Source organism: Equus asinus, chromosome 7, assembly GCF_041296235.1.
Source record: "Equus asinus isolate D_3611 breed Donkey chromosome 7, EquAss-T2T_v2, whole genome shotgun sequence".
NCBI lineage: Eukaryota > Metazoa > Chordata > Mammalia > Perissodactyla > Equidae > Equus > Equus asinus.
In genome coordinates this window covers 46,115,080-46,136,361 of record NC_091796.1, presented here as the reverse complement: position 1 = coordinate 46,136,361, position 21,282 = coordinate 46,115,080, and the positions used below count along the sequence as shown (strand labels likewise).

The following is a 21,282-nucleotide window of genomic DNA, read 5'->3' as shown; positions in this document are numbered from 1 at the left end:
CCATGAGAGAGAATAAAATGTTTTAAGCTGCTGAGTTTTGGGTGATTTGCTGTGAAGCAATAGATAACTGAAATTTGTAAACAAAAAGTTCACACGAAGGAAGACTTATCTTGCTAACCGATGCAGAATAACAAAGCATGAGACATAACACTTGCTGAGTGGGAACGGAACTGTTCAGGTGACAACAATCCTCATCCTTCAGTGAGTTTTGACCTCAAAACTGGCCTCCGCTGGTGGGCTTCTTTTTGATGCTCAACACAGAAAATTTAAAAAAAGAAAAATTTCATTTTTAGTACAGCCTTACCCCAACATGTGTGTTTCACACAGACCTTATTTTTTAAACAGAGTTTATTGTATTTAATACATTATAAAATTTGAAAAATTGTAGGAAAGCAGCAGACTCAAACTGGAGCAACTCTAACAAGTAATAATTCTGGCCCCTTTGCAAAACTGATCAGTTTAAAAACAAAGTAACGTTCACATCTGTGAGGCGGACAAAAAAGTGTGACTTCTGTACAAACTACATTTAAAATTTCATGTCTAACGTCTTTTGAATGCAGTGTGCTCATGAGCGTTTTTCTGAAGTCCTGCCTGGTCCCCGCCTAAACAGACGTGAAACCGCCATATGCAAAGAAACTCGATTCAAGGTGTTTTTTTTGTTTTGTTTTGTTTTTTTTTTAAAAAAAAAAAAAGGAAAAAGAAAGACAAAAGAAAAAGAAACAATGGATGGCTGTTGGCAATGGAAACTGTAAGGAGATGCGTCCTCACTGCTCATGGCTTGTTTACTGGTCAGAGGCCTTGGGAGGCCCAGGACACTTCACGGCCATCACAGCACCAACTGTAGCTACCACCTTTTTTTTTTTCTGTTTTCTTTTTTTTTCTCTTTTTTTGCATTTCCTACCTTTTGACATATATATATATTTATATATTTTTTACACCTTGAGGATATCACTATTCCAATTGTTCCCATATGAATACAGGTGTGGTCTCTACTGGATATAAATGTGTCTTTTATTCAATTTTAGGTCCAGGACTTGGTTTGCTGTCGCAACTGCACATAAATGTCCCTTTTTTATTTGCGTTATTGGTTGTGTACGTTTTTTCCTTTTTGCATAAGAAATATGTCCGTTTAGTCCAGAGGCTCTTGCTTTATCCGGATGACAGAGGGGACACGGGGCGTCCGCCTCAGCTCCCGCCGCAGGACGTATTCGCTGAACTGAGACGAGTCCACTCCTCCCCCACAGGAGCCCACGATTTCAAAGCCTCTTTGCTGCAACCTCTCGAGGACCTGCGAGGGGCCAAGACAAGCATCCGGTTAGAGGCGACATGGGTCCTTTGGCCACAGAAACAGCCCAAAGAAATCTCCCAAAGTTTGAGATCATGTGCGGCTCTGGTGAGTGTTATCCAACCCCTAAGTCTCTTTGAGTTTCTGGTTTCAAACGAAGACTCTGGATTAAAGGACAGGAGGGAGGGAGCAAATGTTCCTAATACAGTACCTAAAATGGGCCTTTACATGCTGACTTTACACATGCCAAGCACATGAAATCATTACAACCCCCTGGCATAATGACTGGTGTCAGCCCATTTTATAGATGAGAAAACCGAGGCGCAGAGCTGGTAAGTGATGGAACTGGGTCTCCAACTCAGCTCTGTTTGGCCTCAAATCCTGTGTTTTTTGCAATGAGCAATACTACTTTCTCTGCAAAAAGAGAGGGTTCACATTTCAACGCTCATTTACCACTAGAATATATTCAATGAGATGATAAAGGATGTGGAAAGTCAGTGATATTATCTGAATTTACTCAGCCAGTGATTCATGCTCCACTCTGCCCTTGTTCAAGTGTCCCGATGCTGAGTTAATATATTTCAGCTTGGAAAACTGATGTACTTTCCTTTTTTTTTTTTTAAAGATTGGCACCTGGGCTAACAACTGTTGCAATCTTTTTTTTTTTTTTTCCTGCTTTATCTCCCCAAACACCCCTGTACACAGCTGTATATCTTAGTTGCAGGTCCTTCTAGTTGTGGGATGTGGGATGCTGCCTCAACGTGGCCTGACTAGTGGTGCCATGTCCACGCCCAGGATCCGAACCCTGGGCCACCGCAGCGGAGTGCGTGAACTTAACCACTCGGCTACTGAGCCGGCCCCTGATGTACTTTCAATAGCAGAGCAAATGGACTCCTGAAGACAGTTGAAGTTTATCTACAGGTTTTCAATTTGTGGCATTTGAAATAGATTTACTGTTTTGTATGCATTCAGGAAGGCAAGAATAAATGCAATGGGTATATATTAGAAAACATCCAAAATAAAGATATTTTAAACTTCTCATATAAACATAAGCCACATAATCTCTTCTTTAATTTTGAAATCAAATATCTAATGCCAGAAAGATCCCTGGGTTTGTCACCATGTGTCTGACACTCTTAAAGGCAGGAAACGTTTCCTGCAAGACTTGGGCAGAGATACAGGAAATTGATGTAGAGCATCTGTATCTTTAGGAATTCAACGAATATTAGACTTGCAAACGTTCCCCATCAGGATTCTGGATATAATTAGATTACTGCTACCCCACTCTAAAGGCAAAATGACTCAATCACAGCTTTTAAAAAAAAAGGCCTGAGTCAGATTTTTTTTTGGAATGAAGTGAAATGTTACGAAATAACTTTCAAAATATAGTCAATGTAAAGTGAACCCTTACTGGTTTTTTTTTTAATTATTAGTTTTTGGTCACCTACTTTTATATGGAATATAATCTGCTATTTTGCAAAACAGCTAACTAGATGAGACCGGAAAGCAAGAGAGTATGCTTTCTAAAAATTAAAACTTCAAATGCTGGCAAATTAAAAAAGTCCTTATGAGAACAAAATGAACACTCCACGCTGCGTGCTCTATTTTTGTACATAAATTCACAACGCATATGCACGCCAGTCCCCAAAAGGACAGGATGAAGAAAACAATGCCTAAGTTCAAAATCAAGATGTGCGCTGGTGGCAGATGAATCGAAGGTGAAGACCAGTGCGCTCTGAGGTCTCCCCAGCAGAGGCAGGGATGCAGCCTGTCAGCAAGAAAAAGCCCAGTTTGCTGGGCCAAACCACCGCCCTGGAGAGGGTTCTTTGCTGCGCTTAGGAGAGGAAGTTCAAAGGTCGAGGATGCTTTGAACAATAAAGACCCTAACTCTGGTGTCATTTGTCTTTCAATGTTGTTAGGTCGCTAAATTGCTAATATCAGGAAATCGCTAAGCTCCCTCCCCAGGGGGTCTGTCTGCAACGTATAATAGGATAACTTTTCAGTGTGACCCGGGGCTAGCTCGGATGTGGTCGAAGCTTATTCCAACGTTAATGCAAATAGGTTATGCCTGTTGGCCATTACTTTTCAAACATCAACTTATTAATAGTAAAGTTCCTTAAAGTTAGGGATCATTTGAGAGATTAAACTCACTCTGTGGGGCAGCAGGTCTCCTGTGCCCCATCCCAAAGCCTCTGAATGCCTACAGGATGGGCCTGTTTCTTGGCAGGAAGCAGGAGGTTAATCCAGATGAAAATTTCTGCAACTGATCAGCCTCGGATGATCGGGAAACTTGGCAGGCATATGAATGTATGAGAGTTATTCGGTGGCCTGAGGGGTGGGGCCAAGGCTTTCTGTGTGAGAGGTGGAGGCCTAGGGAAGCGATGGGATGCTGTCCTGGCTCTGAAGGGCTCTGCCTCTCCCTCTGTCTAGGGGAGCGCCAGGAAGGGTGTGTGTGGGAAGGGAAAGGCTTTCAGGGCTCCAGGGGCGTTTATAAATAGCGTCCCCACTCAGGAACGCTGCACAGGGCAGCATGGGGGCGCACCTCTGGACCGTGCAACCCAGCGGCTACCCCGCTGCCTGAGAGTGTGTGCCTTCCTCTGGCACGTCCAGGGCTCAGTTTCTGTCAGTTTCCTGCTGTTCTGCTCAGACATCTTTTCATAAATTTTAAAAATTATAAATAGTTATGGAAAAATCTTCAAGAGACAGAATGGTATAGTGGGTGCTTCTAGTCTTTGAGCTTTGGGAGATGTTTTGTTGGGTCAATATTGAATAAAGTCATGGGCCATTCCAATTAAAAAAGGGGGGGAACTGCCAAACCCTCACTCCATTGACTTCAAATCATTTTGCACACAGACCTGGAGTCAAGACCCAGGCGTGCCTCCATTTTCTCATCAACAGTTCAGGGGGATTAATACGGCTGACTTGTTACGAGCTGTTATAAGATGATGATGCGTATACAGCCGCTGGCACATGTTAGCTAAGATGATGACCACACCTACCAGTGTCTAAGGCATATGGCACCGCACATGATGTAAACCAATGTTCTGTATTTCGCCCTCACGTCTCCTCCCATAGACTTGTCCATCTTAGAAAACGGCAATTCCATTTATTCAGTTCCTCTGCCAAAAATCTTAGTCGTCTTTGGCTTCTGTTTTACAACCCACAGCCGTTAACAAAACACCTTGTTAGCTCTACATTCAAGATATTCAGAGTCAGACACGACTCAACTGTGGCTTGGACCATAGCTTTCCAACTGGTCCCCTTGCTTCCACTGTTTTCCACCTGCTGCTGGAGTATTCATTTTCAAATACAAGTTACAGCATGTCACTCTTTCACACAAAATCCTCAAATGGCTTCCGTTTTACTCCCATGTGAAAATGAACCCAAACCCAAAGAAACCAAAACAAAAAACCCCAGAGTGCTTACTACCCTTAATGAGGCAATCCAGTATCTGTCCCGGGCCGCCTGCTGGCCTCGTGTCTTAGCACTCCCTAACCCTGCTTCACTTCTTCAAGCCACACTGGTTTTCCCGATATTCCTCAGTATGCCAAGGATGTTCCTACTGTGGAGTCTTCAGAACTTGCTGGTCGCTCTGCCTGGAATACTCTATCCCAGATATCCTCTTCTCACTACGTGACCCACATTAATGCTGGTTACAGTTTGCCCCCCACTCCATTCCCCTAATGTAAGTTTCATGAAAACAGTGCTAATGTCTATTTCTTCTTTTCTATATCTCCAGTGCTCATACCAGCACCTGGCACACAGTCGACATTCAATAACATTTGTGGAAGGACTGAGTGAATGCTGTAGAGGGGTGAATATGTTTACCTACCCAACGGAAGTGTTACCACATGAGAGTTCTCCAGCTCTCTGGAGGAAAGGCACCATGTGAGGGCAAGGTTAAGTTAACAATGTTAAGAGTGACATTCGATGCCACATAGTATATGACAATGCTATACCTGGACTGAGTTGAGGTGACAGTAGCCATTCAGTGGAAACCTGATGACGTGCGTCGAGTCGTGATTCCAGCCTGCGTTGACAGAGTTACACATCACGTCGCCGATCTCTGGAAACACTTCTTCTATCAAGGATTTGTCACCGCTGAGCGTGATCCTTTCTCCGAGGTCGGGGGCAACGCGCACCACTAGGCACTCACAGGGCCTTGAAAAGCGACCAGTTTCTCTGTCCTGCTTCCATCTTTCCATCTCCAACAACATAGGCTGAAGCTGAAAATATTTTGCCTCTTCATATAACAAAGTGTAGTCCTGAACAAAAAAAAAAGGTATTTCAAAGGCAAAATACAAAGATAAAATTCTGAAAATGTCTACATAGCAGAGGTGAATTTTTCACCTCTGTTATTTCAGTAATCAAATCTGGGTGTAAAATTTTCACTTCCAAGGCATTTGCACAGACTCAAGTTGCACTCACTCATTCATTCATTTCTTTGTTCATTCAGTTATTACAATAGGAGCTCTGCGTATTAAGGGCTAGGTGGGCCTCTTCCAAGTGCTTTACATGAAGTCAGTCCTGTAATCCCCATAATTGCTCAGTGACTTGGGAACCATCATTATCCCCATTTTGCCGATGAGAAAACTGGGATGTGAACGGAGTCCCCCAAGACTTTTCACTTTTCGTAGAAAAATGCCTTTGGGAAAGTTTGATGGTGTTGGAGAGAAGCCACTGTACGTCCTCTTGGATGGAGCACAAATGTCGCCTGAGGAGGAGGAGGCACCGCTGCGCACTGCTCACCAGAAGCCCAGGCTCCTGACTATCTTCAGAGGCAGCTCCAGAGCTTCTCACGGGAGGGCGTGGGCAGCGCGATGGCAGAAGTGGGGCAGGAGAGGGGGCGGGTGGGCGCCTTGGGGTGTGCATGCTGCTTTTACCTAAACTTGAGTGTTGCTGTGTGATGGTGTGGGGAAGGCTGACACACTGCCCTCAGCCCCCTATGGGTGTTGTCATCATAAAGTGAGAGACAAACAACATCAGGCCTTGACTCCTGCAAGACAGAAGTGCAGGAAGGAAACGAGGCCATTTCTGAACGTGCACTCACCCAGTGTTTAGGCATGGTTTCTTTTTCTCTTGCCTTAAAAAAAGAATCTATTGAATTAAAACAGAAATGTAGCAGATAGGTATAAAACACACACACACAAGCCCCTGAATGGAAGGACAAAGGAGCATGAAGGGGAGGCAGCAACTTAGGAACAATGTTATCAAGCAGGTCAATATTATGTCTAAACGTAGCTATGGCCACAATCATCTCTGGGTGTGAGGTAAGTGGATACTTGTCCAGACACGTTGACTGAGAATGTTTTAATCAACTGACACAGGCACTTCTGCTTTCCTTCCAGGGGCTAGAGCTGGCAGGCGGTGCCTGGTGCCTGGTGCCTGCAGGAGAGCTGAGGCTGTCAGCCCAGGGCCTGAGTGCTGTCAGAGGCCTCTACCATCTGGACAGGATGGAGCATGGGGAGAGGATGACCACAGGAGAACTGGTTTTACTTGGCACTTTGCTCTTTTTCTTGTAAATCAAGCAGCAGCAGAATTAGTCAAGGCTTCCAGAGAAAACTGCGGAGAGGCGAGAAAGCACCAGTGGCCTCTAGCTGGGTCATCCACCTTCCATATTGAGAACCTTGGGCCAGGTGGAAGATGCTGTCATCAATACTCATCAGCAGAATGGGCCGCTGCTTCATTCTGTCCTCTCCCAGCAACTCCATTACTACAGGAGACTTGGTTCCCAAAGGGGAGCAGCCCACTGATCTAATCATCTTCATTTCACATGTTGCTACCTCCTTTGCCTCCTGACCTGAAGGAGATACTGTTTTGTTTGAGGAGTGAAGAACTAATCTGAGGTGTGGCCTCTCTTAAGGCAGGGCAGAACCGAGGTCCCCTAGCCCAGCCTGAGGGTCAGAGTGGGGAGACTGCAGGTTCCTCCCAGACGACCCACGGACCCCCACTGCGGGGGCCTTGCCGTCTTCGAAGTACACCAACTGTGAGATACTGACCTCAATATTTACTTATCAAGATGACAGCTCTCGAGAAGATTAAAAACAGCACTGAAGGTTACACAAGAAACAGAAGTGAGAACTTCTGCTACTGCTTTTTATTTTCCCATGAGATTTAATTACAAATTTTAGCACAAGGAAGATCTGGACTCTAGTGAAAATATGCTTTGTCTTTTCTAGAGCCATCAAGTCTTCAAATCCTAAAGGCGCTTAGAGCAGTCTTCCTGACCGATCGTGACCCCACGGAGGAATCCTCTCTAACATCACTGAATAGTGACCACTCAGTCTCTGATTGAATGCTTCCAGTGATGGGATGCTTACGGCCTAACAAGACACAGCATTTACTGGGTCTGCAGCTTGGATTGCTGTAAACGTCTTCATTAGAATGACCTGAATTTCCCTGTAACTCCAACTTCCTAGTTCTAATTCTGCCCTCTGGGGTTCCAGTGATCTTAATCTCTCTTTGACCCGTTCCCCCTTTAAACATTTGAAGACAACTGTAATGTGTTCATCTTATTCAGGCTGGAAATATCCAATCCCTTCAGCTCCTTTTCATTTGCTATGACTCTGAAGTTCTTCAACATTTGGTATGTACTTGACTTTGTCAACATGCTTCCTAAAACCCAAACCAGAACGGAACCTCACATTTCAGATGTCATCTAATGAGTGCACTGTACAGCCTCTGCTTGGCTGGACACTCTAATCACTGTGAATGCAACCTGTGTTAGTTTCCTGTTGCTGCTGTAACAGCTGTCACAAATTTATTCTCTTACAGTTCTAGAAGTCAGAAAGCTAAAATAGGTTATTAAGGCTGTGTTTCTTCTGGAAGGTCTAGGAGAAAATCCATTTCCTTGCCTTTTCCAGCTTCCAGAGGCAGCCCACATTCCTTGGCTTGTGGTCCAGCATCACTCCTACCTCTACTTCTGTTGTCACACTTCCTTCTCTTCCTCTGACCCTCCTGCCTCCTGTCACTTGTAAGGACCCTTGTGAGTACAATGGGCCCACCTGCATTATCCAGGACAACTTCCCCATCTCAAGATCCTTATTTCAATCACATCTGCAAAGTCCCCTTTGCCATGGACGGTGAGATAATCGTGGCTTCCAGGACTGAGGACATGGATATCTTTGGGGGGCCACCAGTTTGCCTACCACACAGCATAAGGCCGTATTCGCCTTCTTGGCAGCCCCATTGCTCTATTAGTTCACGTTTTACTTATGCTAAAGTCCCTCCATCTTTTTCACAAGAGCTGCCATTGAGCTAGGTCTTCCTCATTCGGCGTTTGTGAAATTGTTTAAATCCTCCATTATTCACCCTTCTTTAAATTGTAGACTCTTGGTTCTGAACTTGTTTCAAGGTACTGAGAAATCTTGGGTTCTTTCATCCAGTGCTTTAGGTCTCTCTCTCCTCTTTGTGTCTTCTTGAACTGGGTGTTCTATTTGTACATGTGAATCATTTCTTAAAGTACCGAGAGGAGAGAGCTATATACAAGCCTTTGTTCAGGTTAATGCTCAGGGAGTAAATTAAGACTCTGGATTTTGGCTGTTCAAGCAGTGATAAAGCCCATAATTCTAAGGTCATCCAGCCCATAATTGTGGCATCTGCTAGATGCCTTGTTGAAATCCTGTGCGTTAGCGTGAGACTCCAAGGGGAAGGCTGGAGTTGGAGGGGCCCAAGTCTCTGTATTGCCCAGACAGTCTCCTCTAACTGTTTAGGGCTCATCTCCTAATCTGTAAAATGAGGGGAATAAATTACATTACAGTTGCTTCCAGTCCTGATAGTCTGTGAGTCTATGCCCATGACAATGCCCTGATCTACCCGTTTGTCTACATTAACCCAGAGGCAATGAGGCTAACAGGACTTGGGGTTACAAGGCCCCCCGTGCTGACTCTGAATCCTCACCACCTTCTTTCTTCCTCTGAGTTCACAAACCACACATGTACTAATCCACTCTGCAGTCTGGCCATGGACCGACAGAGCACCTCCCTATGGAATGTTGTTCACGTTCATCGTTATCTGCTCTTGGAATATTAGGGAGACACTGGCCCTTCTGAGACTTTTAGCCCTGCTCAGTGATTCCTCAAGGATCCTGCTAGTGGTCATTATAGTGAAAGTTTAAAAGGGCTCCCCCGAAGGTCATCCTGCACCCTGGGACGTAATCTCACAGGCCTAGCCTTGGACTACCTCAAACCACCAGGTGTTCTTTTACTGTCTCTTGACTATCTGGGCTCCATTTCTCCCCTTTACCACCCAGTTCTATCTGGGCTCCAAGGCAGAGCCGCCGTCTGTACTGGGGGCAGTGCACGCTAGAGAACAGCTGAGCACACGGGCTTCGCTTGGCCATCAGCTGCCCACGCTGACTTGCCTCCAAGCATCAGCCAGCCCGAGAACTAAAAAGGCCCTTCTTGTTGTTGTTACCATTTTCTGCATGGTTAAGCTCACACTGGCCATTCGTTTTCTTGGCAGCCTCCTTTATATTTGTCTTTCTCTACTTCCTAACGCGCACTTCCAGTCTTGGCTCATTAGAGAACTCCCTGCAGAACAGACTCAGCCCCGTGGCTGCTTTCTTTAGAAACCACGTCCTCCTTCCCTTCCTCAATCAGCATCATTTAATTTTATTATCTAAATCCCATGTTTTTGAGTTTATCATGTTTCCTTTTAGATTTTCTGGCCTTGAGTCCCTTTCCTTCTGGTCTCGGAATCTTTTGAAATCTTCTTTCCTTAAGCATCAGTTCTTATCTGACAGCGCCCACCGTTCCTTTTACAAAAACTTTTACAAACGCTAGACAACTCAGTCTCTTATTCCCAAGGTACGAGGGGGAAATGGGCAGGAGTTTAGGGGGTAGCAGGTTCAGCCCTAGTTCTTTTGAAGGAAATGAACCCAAAGCATCCACGTTTGCTTTCAGCAAAGCAACTTCAGAATGTACTAGATGCTGTCACTCTTCTCTGCCAATTTGATCTTCTCTAATTAAGAAAGCCTCATCCATATTTCTTGCTTACCCTCATATCCAGTTAAAGGGAAATAGGTTTTTCACAGGCCTATTATCATGTTTAAATAATTTTAAAATCCAAGAGTACATGCTTTTAAAATAAAAATCTTTTGGAGGTTTACAGTGGTTTTTCAAGGCAGAAAGATCAAGATCTCATTCTACAGATGAATAAATTTGGCTTCCCTAAGACCCTGGAGATAGACACAACGGAACAAGAAGGTAAATAAGGGTGGACTCCAAAATGCAAATGGGCCATGTTCCAAAGGCTTATTTCTTGATTAAATATCTGGAATTCAGAAAACGTTTTCCCTAGGGGGAGGAAAGCGATATATGCAGTGCATGACTTTCCTCTTGCTGCGGTAAGAAGTCACCACAGATTTGATGAAAACAACGCAAATTTATTCTCTTATGGTTCTGGAGGTCAGAAGTCCCAATGGGTCTCCCAGGGCTAATGTCAGGGGGTCGGTGGGGCTGCCTTCCTCCTGGAGGCCCTAGGGGAGCATTGGTTTCCTCGCCTTTTCCAGCTTCCAGAGGCTGCTGCATTCCTTGGCTCCTGGCCAGCAGTCCCATCACTTCCAGCCTCACATCTCTGACCCTGACCCTCCCGCCTCCCTCGTTCACTCATAAGAACCCTTGTGATTCCATTGGGGCCACCTGGATTATCCCAGATAATCCCCCCATCTCAAGACCCTGAATTTAATCACATCTGCAAAGTCGCTTTCCTGTGTAAGGTAACCTATTCACGGGTTCTGGGCATTAGGATGTAGACACCTTTGGGGGCCATTATTCAGCTTACGGTACACATTTACTGGTCCGACAAAACAGTTCAAAGGTTTATTTAACTCCTAATGTACTTGAAATTTTACACAGTAGTTGACAGTTCCTTATCCTCAACCACTCGCTCATTCATTTTAAAATCTGTGTATGTGCCGATGCCATGTGAGGCACTGTGGCACAAACAGGGGTTTTCTAGGGGGAACGCGTCCAGTTTCCAGGAGCCCTAGAGCTCTTCTCCTGCCCACTCACTGCTCCTGGGCCCCTGCGGTGCTCGGTTCCCCAGAAGGCAGAGTACAGATACATGAGAGGACCCACAAAGCAGGGGCACCAAGAAAATGAGGGGAAATGAAAGGAGTTTATATTTCATACTTCAAAAATAGCATCCAAGTAGTAGTCATCATAAGAAAAAAAACAGATGTCTGCAGGACTTTCCTTTAGTTTTAAAGATCTTTTTTGAAGGGGAGTGGGGCGCCATAGTTTTCCGAGTGTTTGAGGTTTGGGGCATCTAAAGTTCTTAATTTTCCTGGCTCTGAAATACTTTTGTGGGCTGACACTCTTTCTTTTCTTTTGTTTTCTTTAAAAGGACTTCACTTTTTAAGAGCAGTTTTTGCTTCACAGCAAAATTGAGGGGAAGGTGCAGAGATTTCCCATATACCCCCAGCCGCCACACACGCACAGCCTCCCCCATTATCGACATTCCCCACCAGAGGGGAACATTAGTTACAGCTGATGAACTGCACTGACACATCATCACACCCCAAGTCCACAGTTACGTTAGGGTTCACTCCTGCTATTATACACTCTATGTTCGGACAAATGTATAATGGCATATATCCACAATTACAATTTCACTGCCCTAATATGCCTCCGTGCTCCAGCTATTCATTCCTCCCCCCCAACCCTTAACCTCTTTCTTTTCTTCAAGCGAGAAAGACTGGCCCACTTACTCCTTTTCTGCTGCTACCACTTGATACTTCCCGCCAGGAGACCTCCTCCCTGTCCGGTGGCACCAGCTTCCAGCTTCTCGCGACTATTCTTGTTTTTCTGGGGCAAGGTTATCCAGCCTGAGATGTATCCTGATAGCTATTAAAGGAAACGGAAGCAGTGGCATAGTGTCCCTTTTCTACCTGGCCATTGTCTCAATCCCCCACTCTCTGAATCTGCTAGAGAAAGGCTAAATTATACACAAGTGATACTGATGGGTTGCTGGTGGCAGAGCCGCAGGCAGATCCATTTGCATTTTGAAGCCACACCCTGGCTAACTACCCTACAGGACTTAGGCCTGATGTGTGGGGCGTGGAGAGGGCAGGGGCTAGAGATGCTGTCTGAGATGGGGCTAGAGTGGGCTGCTCTGCTCGCCTCCTGGTCCTCCTTGGTTGCTGCAGCTGGTCCTGCCTCCGAGGGCGTAGGCTTGGGAGAGGACAGAGATGGGCCTGGGCAGGGGTCTAGGAGTAACAGTCTCTGCACCAGGGACGCAGATTCTAGGTGGCGGCAGCTGAGACCAGGGGCTGAGGCAGACGTCCTAATGGGCACTCTCTTAGGTACTGGAGAAGAAGAAACTTCTTGGGGGTTTACCCAGCTTACTGCTCTGCCTTCTCTGAGAAAGTTCGGCCCTCTGGAGTGAGTACCTAGAAGCCATGTCTGTGTTGCCACAGCTGATTGGCTAAAAAGTAAGCATTGGAGCCAACCTGAGTGAATCAGCTGGTCTCTCCCCAGAATCATGGGAGGGGAAAGAGACTCTCGGCATCGTTGGGGCAGAGCCATGTTAATGGCAGTGCTCTAGGAGCCCTCAAACTCCCATGACCAAGGTCCTCAGAGGTGCCTGGGTGTTTCCACCTGAGAGAACGTCCCCACTAATTTTAGGAGATAAACTAGTATCCTTCCCATAAATACTTCCTTCCTCTTTTCCTTACGCTAGACTACTGGTTCTCAACTGGGGGTGATTTTGATCCTAGAGGACATTTAGTAATGTCTGGAAACATTCTTTTTTTTTTTTAAATAGATAGGCTCTTTTTTTTTTTTTTTAAAGATTGGCACCTGAGCTAACAACTGTTGCCAATCTTTCTTATTTTTTTCTGCTTTTCCTCCCCAAATACCCCAAGTACACAGTTGTATATTTTAGATGTGGGTCCTCCTAGTTGTGGCATGTGGGACGCCACCTCAGCGTAGCCTGATGAGTGGTGCCATGTCCACATCCAGGATCTGAACCGGTGAAACCCTGGGCCGCTGAAGCAGAGCAGGGGAATTTAACCACTCAGCCACGGGGCCGGCTCCTGGAAACATTCTTGGTTGTATAACTTCGTTGTATAACTGCTATTGGCATCTAGTGGGTAGAGGCCAGGGATGCTGCTCAACATCCTACAATGCACAGGACAGGGCCCTACAATTATCTGGCTCAAAATATCAATAGTGTGAGGCTGAGAAACTGAGCTTCACAGGGATCATTTTTGTTGCAACCTAAGGAACACATAACTCACCCTGGTCAAATGGTCAGTCATTCATGGGCGTTCAACCACATATGTTTGCTAATGTGATGTAATACGAAGCACACAATATCACTTGACATGTATTCTTGCCAAAACTTTTAACTTAAACCCATCAAGCCTTTAGACATAACTTGCAGTTTACAGGAAATTAGAGGATAGGGTACGGAGCTAAACTACATATGACAAGGCAACCAGGCAAATCCAGATGGTGGGATGTTCTGTAGGGCAACTGCCCGGTCTCTTCAGCAAGTCAAGATCATATGAAAAGAGACTATGGCTCATAATAAAGGGAAGGGACATAACTGGATTCAATATGTGGTCTTGGATCAGAGACCATCTTGGAAAAACCAACCCTAAAGGACATTTTAGGGTCAACCAGGGAAATGTAAATATAGTTGTGGTTTTAGAGGACATACAATTTTACTAAAATGAAAAGGTAGAGGGGCTGGCCCTGTGGCCGAATGGTTAAGTTCGTGTGCTCCGCTTTGGTGGCCTGATGTTCGCCAGTTTGGATCCTGGGCGTGAACCTACACACCGCTTACCAAGCCATGCTGTGGTGGCCTCCCACATAGAAGAACTAGAAGGACTTACAACTGGGATATACAACTATGTACTGGGGCTTTGGGGAAAAGAAAAATGAAAAGGTAGAGATTATTATCTGAAATAAGCATAGAAAAACATCCAGAAGGCTGTGCACAAAGGTTTTAACACTGGTTATCTCTAAGTGGTGGGAATATGCTGTTTAAACTTCTTTTTTGCTTGTCCATATCTTCAGATTTTCTACAGTGTATATATACTTCTTCTATAATATTAAAAGCTTATTAAAAATAACTAATAGATTTTTCAACCTAAGCCAGAGATAGGTAAGTTGGGGGCTGTCTGCCAGCAAATTTTTCTATATCTAGGAAGGGTGGAAATTCATCCAGAGACCACAAAAGATGTTAGCAACATCAGGGTCACCTACCAAAGGTGTTCAAAATAAAAGGCTAGAGAGAGAGAATTTTGTGGTTCCCTGTCAAAAATGGAACCAAGGCTCTGGACCCCTGGTGTGCTGGGGAGTACAACAGGGTGTGTGCACATATACACATATGCATAAGCATAAAATAAAGCAGCAACGAACAAATCAGTATAATTCGGGGGAAGGGGGAAATTAAAGGAAGAGGGAGAAACAGTCATATCCATAATAAAACACTGCAGAGAAGTTCTGCAATCATTTTTCCAGAGAACAGATTCCAACCGCTTTCAGCGGGAGCGGGACACAAGCAGCTGCCACTTAAATGGTGTTCTGCAAGATGAAATTATCTAAATTGTTAAATGGGTATCTAGCTCAGACAGCACATTTGCAGAATGAGATTTTAGAGGGCGTAGGATGTTGTGATTTCAAGATTTCATGCATTTGCTCAACCCAGCATTAAATAGCTGGAGACGGAAGCAGGGAATCAAGGAACACTCTCCCTAGCAAACCCGGAAAGAGAGATTCTCTCCACCCGCCAGATGCTGTGTCCCTTTTCCAGGGTCAGGAAATGAACTCTGACAAGGAAGAAAGCACCTATTATACAGTTCAGGGATGGGCAGGCTGAGAGCTCATCGGTGCCCCTGTATCTGGGATTCCCAGAAACCGACGGCTGCTGGTGGTGCAATTCCATGCTCAGCCACAAGGGCTGAATGGCCACCTCAGTTTCCATTTGCCTTCTGCCCCTGCTCCGTGTTCCAGAACACCCTGTAATTTACAGCCGGGCACCCAGAGCCTCCGTGGGAAAGATTTCAGGGCCCTGGGATATGTGAGTTTTATTTGACATGTTTTTTGTCTTTTCCCCCCAAGCACGGGCCACAGCTAAACCCTGAGCCAGTGAAAGGGCGTGTTCTGCGCTTGGCACTGAATAGCGGCAGGTCCTTCGGGGCTCTGGAATCCTCAGGGAGCTTGAAAGGGGCAGGGAAGCCACCAGCCCAATCCTAGCCAAGGGGTGACTGGGTGTGTCCTTAAGGGACTGTCCTTGGGAATTGGCCACAGCTTAACTCCCATGTACTTTCCCTCCCAGCATCTAACCTGAATGTTCTTGGAGGAAAAATGATGCCTGCCACATTTAAATGTGTTTCAAATATCCAGCTCCATTTCTGGAATGGACTGCAACTAAAAACAAATAGCTATTATCGTTTTCTAACCATAATTCCCCATAAACTGTTTTGGATTCCCTGGAGTCTGCTTCTCTTTTAATCATGAGAATTATAAATTAAATATATTACCCTGATAAGTAGTTTAGGACAATGGTGTTGCACACATACATGTTTTATATTTTCCATTTAATATAAGTCCTATAAGTCCTATATCATTTTAAATAAAGGTGCAGGGCCTACAAGCCTCCTAATGACTCTTTTGACCTTTTTCTCCTGTGCTTAAATTAATACTAAGCAACTGTTATGTGTCCAGCACACAATGTCCTTTAGAAAAACATAAAAATGTCCCTGCCTGTGAGACCCTTACAAAGTAGTTAGAAAGTCAAGATAAATGTGCAAAATATCTAGGGTTCAAGTATAAGAAAGTAGGTGACCAGGTATGAACAAGAATCTGGTTTGAATGTGAGACTCACTCATTCATTTATTTACCCATCTGTGCATTCATTCGCTCTCGCCACAAATACTTACATGCTTCCTGAGTGGCAGTGCTGAGCTCCTGTGACAGACCCTGTTGGCTAGCTTCCCCAACAGCTATTCCCAACCCCTCATCCCTTGCCCATTTCTCTCACTATAAGGGCTAAAGGGAATAAATCACCTGCTCAGCCTCCTTTGAGCTACAGGAAGCTCAGTTCTGGCCAACGAGCTATGAAGGGGAAGGCTAGTGGGGATCTTTTGACAAGGATAAAGTCTTTTGAGTTAAAAGCCTTTGCCCCTTTTCCCTGCCTTGAACGAGGATGTGATGCCTGGAGTTGTGGCAGTCACCTTATGACTTTGAGGTAACCAAGCATGAGGCCAAAACGTCAACACTGAGGTTGGCAAACAAAAAAGACAGAGAATTCTGGTCCTTGATAACATCACTGAGCAGATACCACTGCCAACAACCACGGACCTCTGACATCTTATGTGAGAAAAACAAATCTCCATTAGTTTAAGGCACTGGTGATCAGCCATTCCGACGCCTGTAGCTAAAACCATTCATAACTTACAGCTGGGTATACGGTGCTAAACAATATAGATAAATAATTACAAATGTACAGTGTGTGACCACGGAGAATCAGGAGGCAGAGGAAAACCTAAGCTAGCCCAGGCATGGGACAGCTTAGTGATCTATACCATGAGCCCTGAGTGACAAACAAAGGCCAGGGAAAGAGCATCAGGCAGACAGAACGGTTTGTTCTGATGGGGGCAGAAAGACGGCGTGTTTGAGGAGCTAACAGAAGTCTTGTAGGGCATAAGTGTAGGATGAGAGTCGGGTGAGGTGGGCAGGGGCCAGAGCCTTCTGGGCCTCGTGGGCTCTGACAAGGATGTGCTGCTTTGCTCCAGGAACAATGAAGGGGAAGCCTCTGCAGAGTTTTAAGCAGGAGCAAGTCATCATACACTGTCCTTTCTGAAGTGTCCTTTGGTCAGGGATGGGTGGGAGATGGAGGAAGGGGAGAGGGTGTGAGGCTATAAAAGGGCAACAGGAGGGATCTTTGTGATGGCGCAAATGTCCTGTACCTTGACTGTATCAACGTCTACAGCCCAGTTGTGATGTTATACGATAATTTTGTAAGATGTGGTTATTGGGGGAACTAGTAACGTAGGATCTCTCTGTTATTTCTTGCAAGTGCATGGGAAGCCACAATGATCTTCAGGTTAAAAGTTTAGTGAAAAAAAGTGTCTCCTGGTTTCAACGTGGAGAGTGGTTGAGGGGGGTAAGGGTGGGAGAGGGGACGACTCCAGGTCTTCCAGAGAGCTGCTGGGCCTGGACTAGGAAGGGGGGATGAGAGGAGTGGACTGATTCGAGAAGCATCCGGGAGGTCTGATGGAGAGATTCCCTGAGGATCCCACATTGGGGGCAGAGAGGAAGAAGCGCAGAATGGCTCTCAGCTTCCTGTGTGGAGCGAGCAGGCAGATTCTGGCATCTTTTACTGCGATAGGACACAAAGGAAGAGGAGCAGGTTTCATGGTGGTGGGGGAGAGCGGGGGGAGGTGGGCATGGCCTGCTTATGTTGGGCAGCTTAAGTTTAAGGAGCCAAGGACTATCCAGGTGGAGATTCGGAGTGGGTCTTTGGAAATGCAATCATCTTAATGTAGAACTAAAAGTGAAATTTCCCTCCTTCACCCCCCTCCCCTTCCTTCTGCTGCCTTCCTTCCAGGAAAATATGAGAGACTAAGAAAACGTTCACCCACCTCGCCATATCACACTTTCAGCCCTTCTCTCTACTCCCTTACTTGCTCTCCCACACGGGAGGAAGGCCAGAGCCAACTGGGGAACACCCGACATCCGCAGCACCAGGTGTAATTAGGGCTGGGGGCACTGCTGGGGTCCGTGCCCACGGACAGCAGGCCCTCTGGCCTCTCCCGACTCCTTTCACTTCCCGTGCCTAGTGCAGGACTCAGCCCCATTTCCCAGCTCCATGGGGGCCAGGGCCTGCCTCCTAGAAGCAGTCCTGACTGTCTTCTGAGCTCACTGTTCTGCCTGCAGCTAGTGTGTGAAGTGGGCCTGCTGTCCTTGGCTGTCAGCGGTGGTCCCAGCAGCCCTGGGGCCTGCTGTCTAAACGCAGCCAGCTCTCTCTGCAGTCGTGTCTAAGCAGGTGCATCCCAGGTTGAGACTGAGGGCTGGAGGCAGGAGACTCCTCTTCGGCCTCAGGCCTACGGGGCATCTCTAATCCAGCTACTATCTGAGAGTCCAGCATAAGACGCTGGCCAGGGAAGGAAGTGGCGAGAGGGGAAGGCAGGAAGGAGGTTTGAAAGTGGCATGGAAAGAAAATACAACATTGAAAAGTATCCTTGAAAACCCTGTAGGAAGGTGCCACATTAGAAAGATTCCCAACCCGTTTTCCTTCCTGAGCTGAGAGACATCATCACTGATGAGGTAGCTGACTTTCACTCAGGAGCCGTGTTGCACAAACCAGCCCCACACATCTTGAAACCCTGGACTTACGCCCAGCACCATAAGAGGCACACTCAGAGGGCCCTGGGAGCTGCCATGGGCTGGGGAGCAGTGAGGCTGGGATCCTCCTCAGGCTCATTCCAGGGCGCAGGGAACTGCACGTGCTAGCTGCAGTTTCTCTCTCTATTTTCTTGCCAGATGGACAGAGTTGTTTTCATATAAGATAAATGTGTACATAATATGACCCTTTCCATACTCTGTTTTCCCTTTGGCTAGTCATCCTTGGCATGTGCCCCAGCTTCAAAATCCTGAAGGAGAGGCTGGATGAGAGGCACCCTGACCCCTATTAATTTGGGATCTGTTCTGCTAGATCCTTTTCTATGTATTTAATCACACACACACAATTTTTTACATAAATAGGAACATACTATACATATTCTGCAATGTAATATTTTCACTGAACAATAAAATCTTGGTGATCTCCTCCATCAACAGACATAGATCTACCACATTCTTTTAAACTCTTCCATAGTACGGATAGCTATAATATTTGTAACCATGTGCCATTACTGGACATTTTTTAGCTGTGTCCAGTTTTTGCTATTTCAAATATGACTACAGTAAACATCCTATGTACATATCTTTGCACATTTATGTGAATATTTCTAGAAGATAAATTAATAGACATGGAATTGCTAGATCAAAGAATATGTATTTTGAAAATTTAAAAAGGACTGCTGAATGGCCCTCCAAAAATGTTTAATAATTTTCATTCCCAACCACACTGTATATTTCCCAACACTATATATTATCAATTTTTAAATTTTTGCCAATCTGATGGATAAAGAGGGTATCTCAGTTAAGTTTTGTTTCTCTGATACTAGAGAGATCAAATATCTTTTCAAATGTTTATTGGCAATTTCTATTTTTTTCTTTGAGAAATTTTTGTTTATATCTAAAAATGTTTCCCAGTGGGTTGTTTGGATGTTTCTTACAGCTTTTTGGGAGCTGTGTTATGATGGATATTCATCTTCTGTTGCAAGTATCTCTTCTGACACATCCGTTATTGTATATAGTGTCTTTAATTCAATTTTTGTTTTAAAGGAGATCTACTGGTGATTAAGTCTTGCTTAGTAGGCCCTCTCTGCCTCAAAATTACACTTTTAGAAATTCCTTTATATTTTTTCTAATACTTTTATAGCTTTAACTTTTGTGTTTATTTCTGGAATCTTTGTGAACTTATGATATGAGATAGGGTTCTGGTTTTACCTTTTTCCAAATGTCTTGGTGCTAATTTTCTCAGTGCCAATTCCTGATTATTCTTTTCCTACTGATTCAAAATACTGCCTTTATAATATATCAAATTCCTATACACACATCCCTCCCTCTCTCTTCAGACCTTGTTCTACTCCATTGATCTATTTGTCTATTTTAGCCCCCTCAGGATCACACTTTCTAATCACTATAGCTCTATGGGATGTTTTGATGTCTGGTAGGACACATCCACCATTGCCCACTACTACTATCACCACCAAAAATCTTTTTAGTGTTTTTTTTTTTTTGGTGAGGAGGATTGGCCGTAAGCTAATATCAGCTGCCAACCTTCCTCTTTTTGCTTGAGGAAGACTGGCCCTGAGCCAAAATCAGTGCCAATCTTCCTCTATTTTACCTGTGGGTCACTGCCACAGCATGGCTTGACAAGTGGTATAAGTCCATGCTTGGGATCTGAACCTGCAAATCTGGGCTGCTGAAGTGGAGCACTCAAAACTTAACCACTAGGCAACCAGGCCAGCCATATTTTCAGCTATTCTTAAGCATTTTTACATTCTAAACAAGATTCATAAATGGGTCAATTTTCATTTTTTAAAAATCTGTGCCTTAAATGGGTTTGTATTGAATGTATTAACTAATTTGGGCATAGCTGACAGCTTAACAATCTCGAGTCTTCCCATCCAGGAACACAGAATATCTCTTCATTTAGTCAACTCTTCTTTTATCCTTGTATGTAGAGATTTGCTGTTTTCTCAATCAGGCTTTGCATATTTCTTGATAGGTTTATTCTTAGGTGTTATAGCTTTTGTTGTTATTGTGAGTGGTATATTTTTCCATTATATCTTATGATTAGCTCTTGCCAGGAAAGCTATTGATTGTAATGTATTGATCCTGAATTTAGATGCTTTAATAAGTTCTTTATTAGTTCTAATAGTATTTAGCTGACTCTTCAGAATCTTCTATTTAGAGAAGTATTAATGGCTGCAAAGATTACATTTTTGTACATTCCCTTCTAATATTAACACTTTCTATTTGTTCTGATCTAATTCCAGTGCCTACAGTTGCCAGCACAAGGTGGGACTAACCATAACACTTATTACTAACTTTAAAAGGGAACAATTCTAAAATTTCATATAATGTAAGTGGAATGCATGCTTTCAATTTCTGGGAGAGAAAGTCTTTATTAAGCTATGGATGTTTTCTCTTATTCTCTACCTCACTAAGACTCTCAGAACTAAGTTTTGAATTTTACCAACTTATTTTCAATGTGTTAAAATGAATTGTAATTCAATTCTTTAAGTAAAAAGCAGTCTTCTTTTGGTCACGTAAAACTTTAACGACCATATACTCTATTTCATGAAGACAGTATGTCTGCGTCTGTCAGAGACCTCTGATGCCATCAGAGTTGGTATATGTTAAAAATGT

General features: G+C 44.6%; 1 protein-coding gene across 6 annotated transcripts in view; it reads right to left on the bottom strand.

Moving 5' to 3' along the window:
- Positions 1-330: 330 nt before the first annotated feature.
- Positions 331-21,282, bottom strand: part of KCTD1 (potassium channel tetramerization domain containing 1) — a 189,982-nt gene continuing 169,030 nt past the window's right edge. For 5 of the 6 annotated variants that reach the window (XM_070513278.1, XM_070513276.1, XM_070513275.1 and 2 more), the window contains exons 4-5: positions 5,245-5,550; positions 331-1,288 (exon numbers count right to left, since the gene is read on the bottom strand). In XM_070513278.1, coding sequence (XP_070369379.1) covers positions 1,130-1,288; positions 5,245-5,550 — 465 coding nt within the window. In that variant the 3' untranslated portion in view covers positions 331-1,129. The remainder of the gene's footprint in view (positions 1,289-5,244; positions 5,551-21,282) is intronic. The other variant, XM_070513274.1, reaches the window with a different exon arrangement.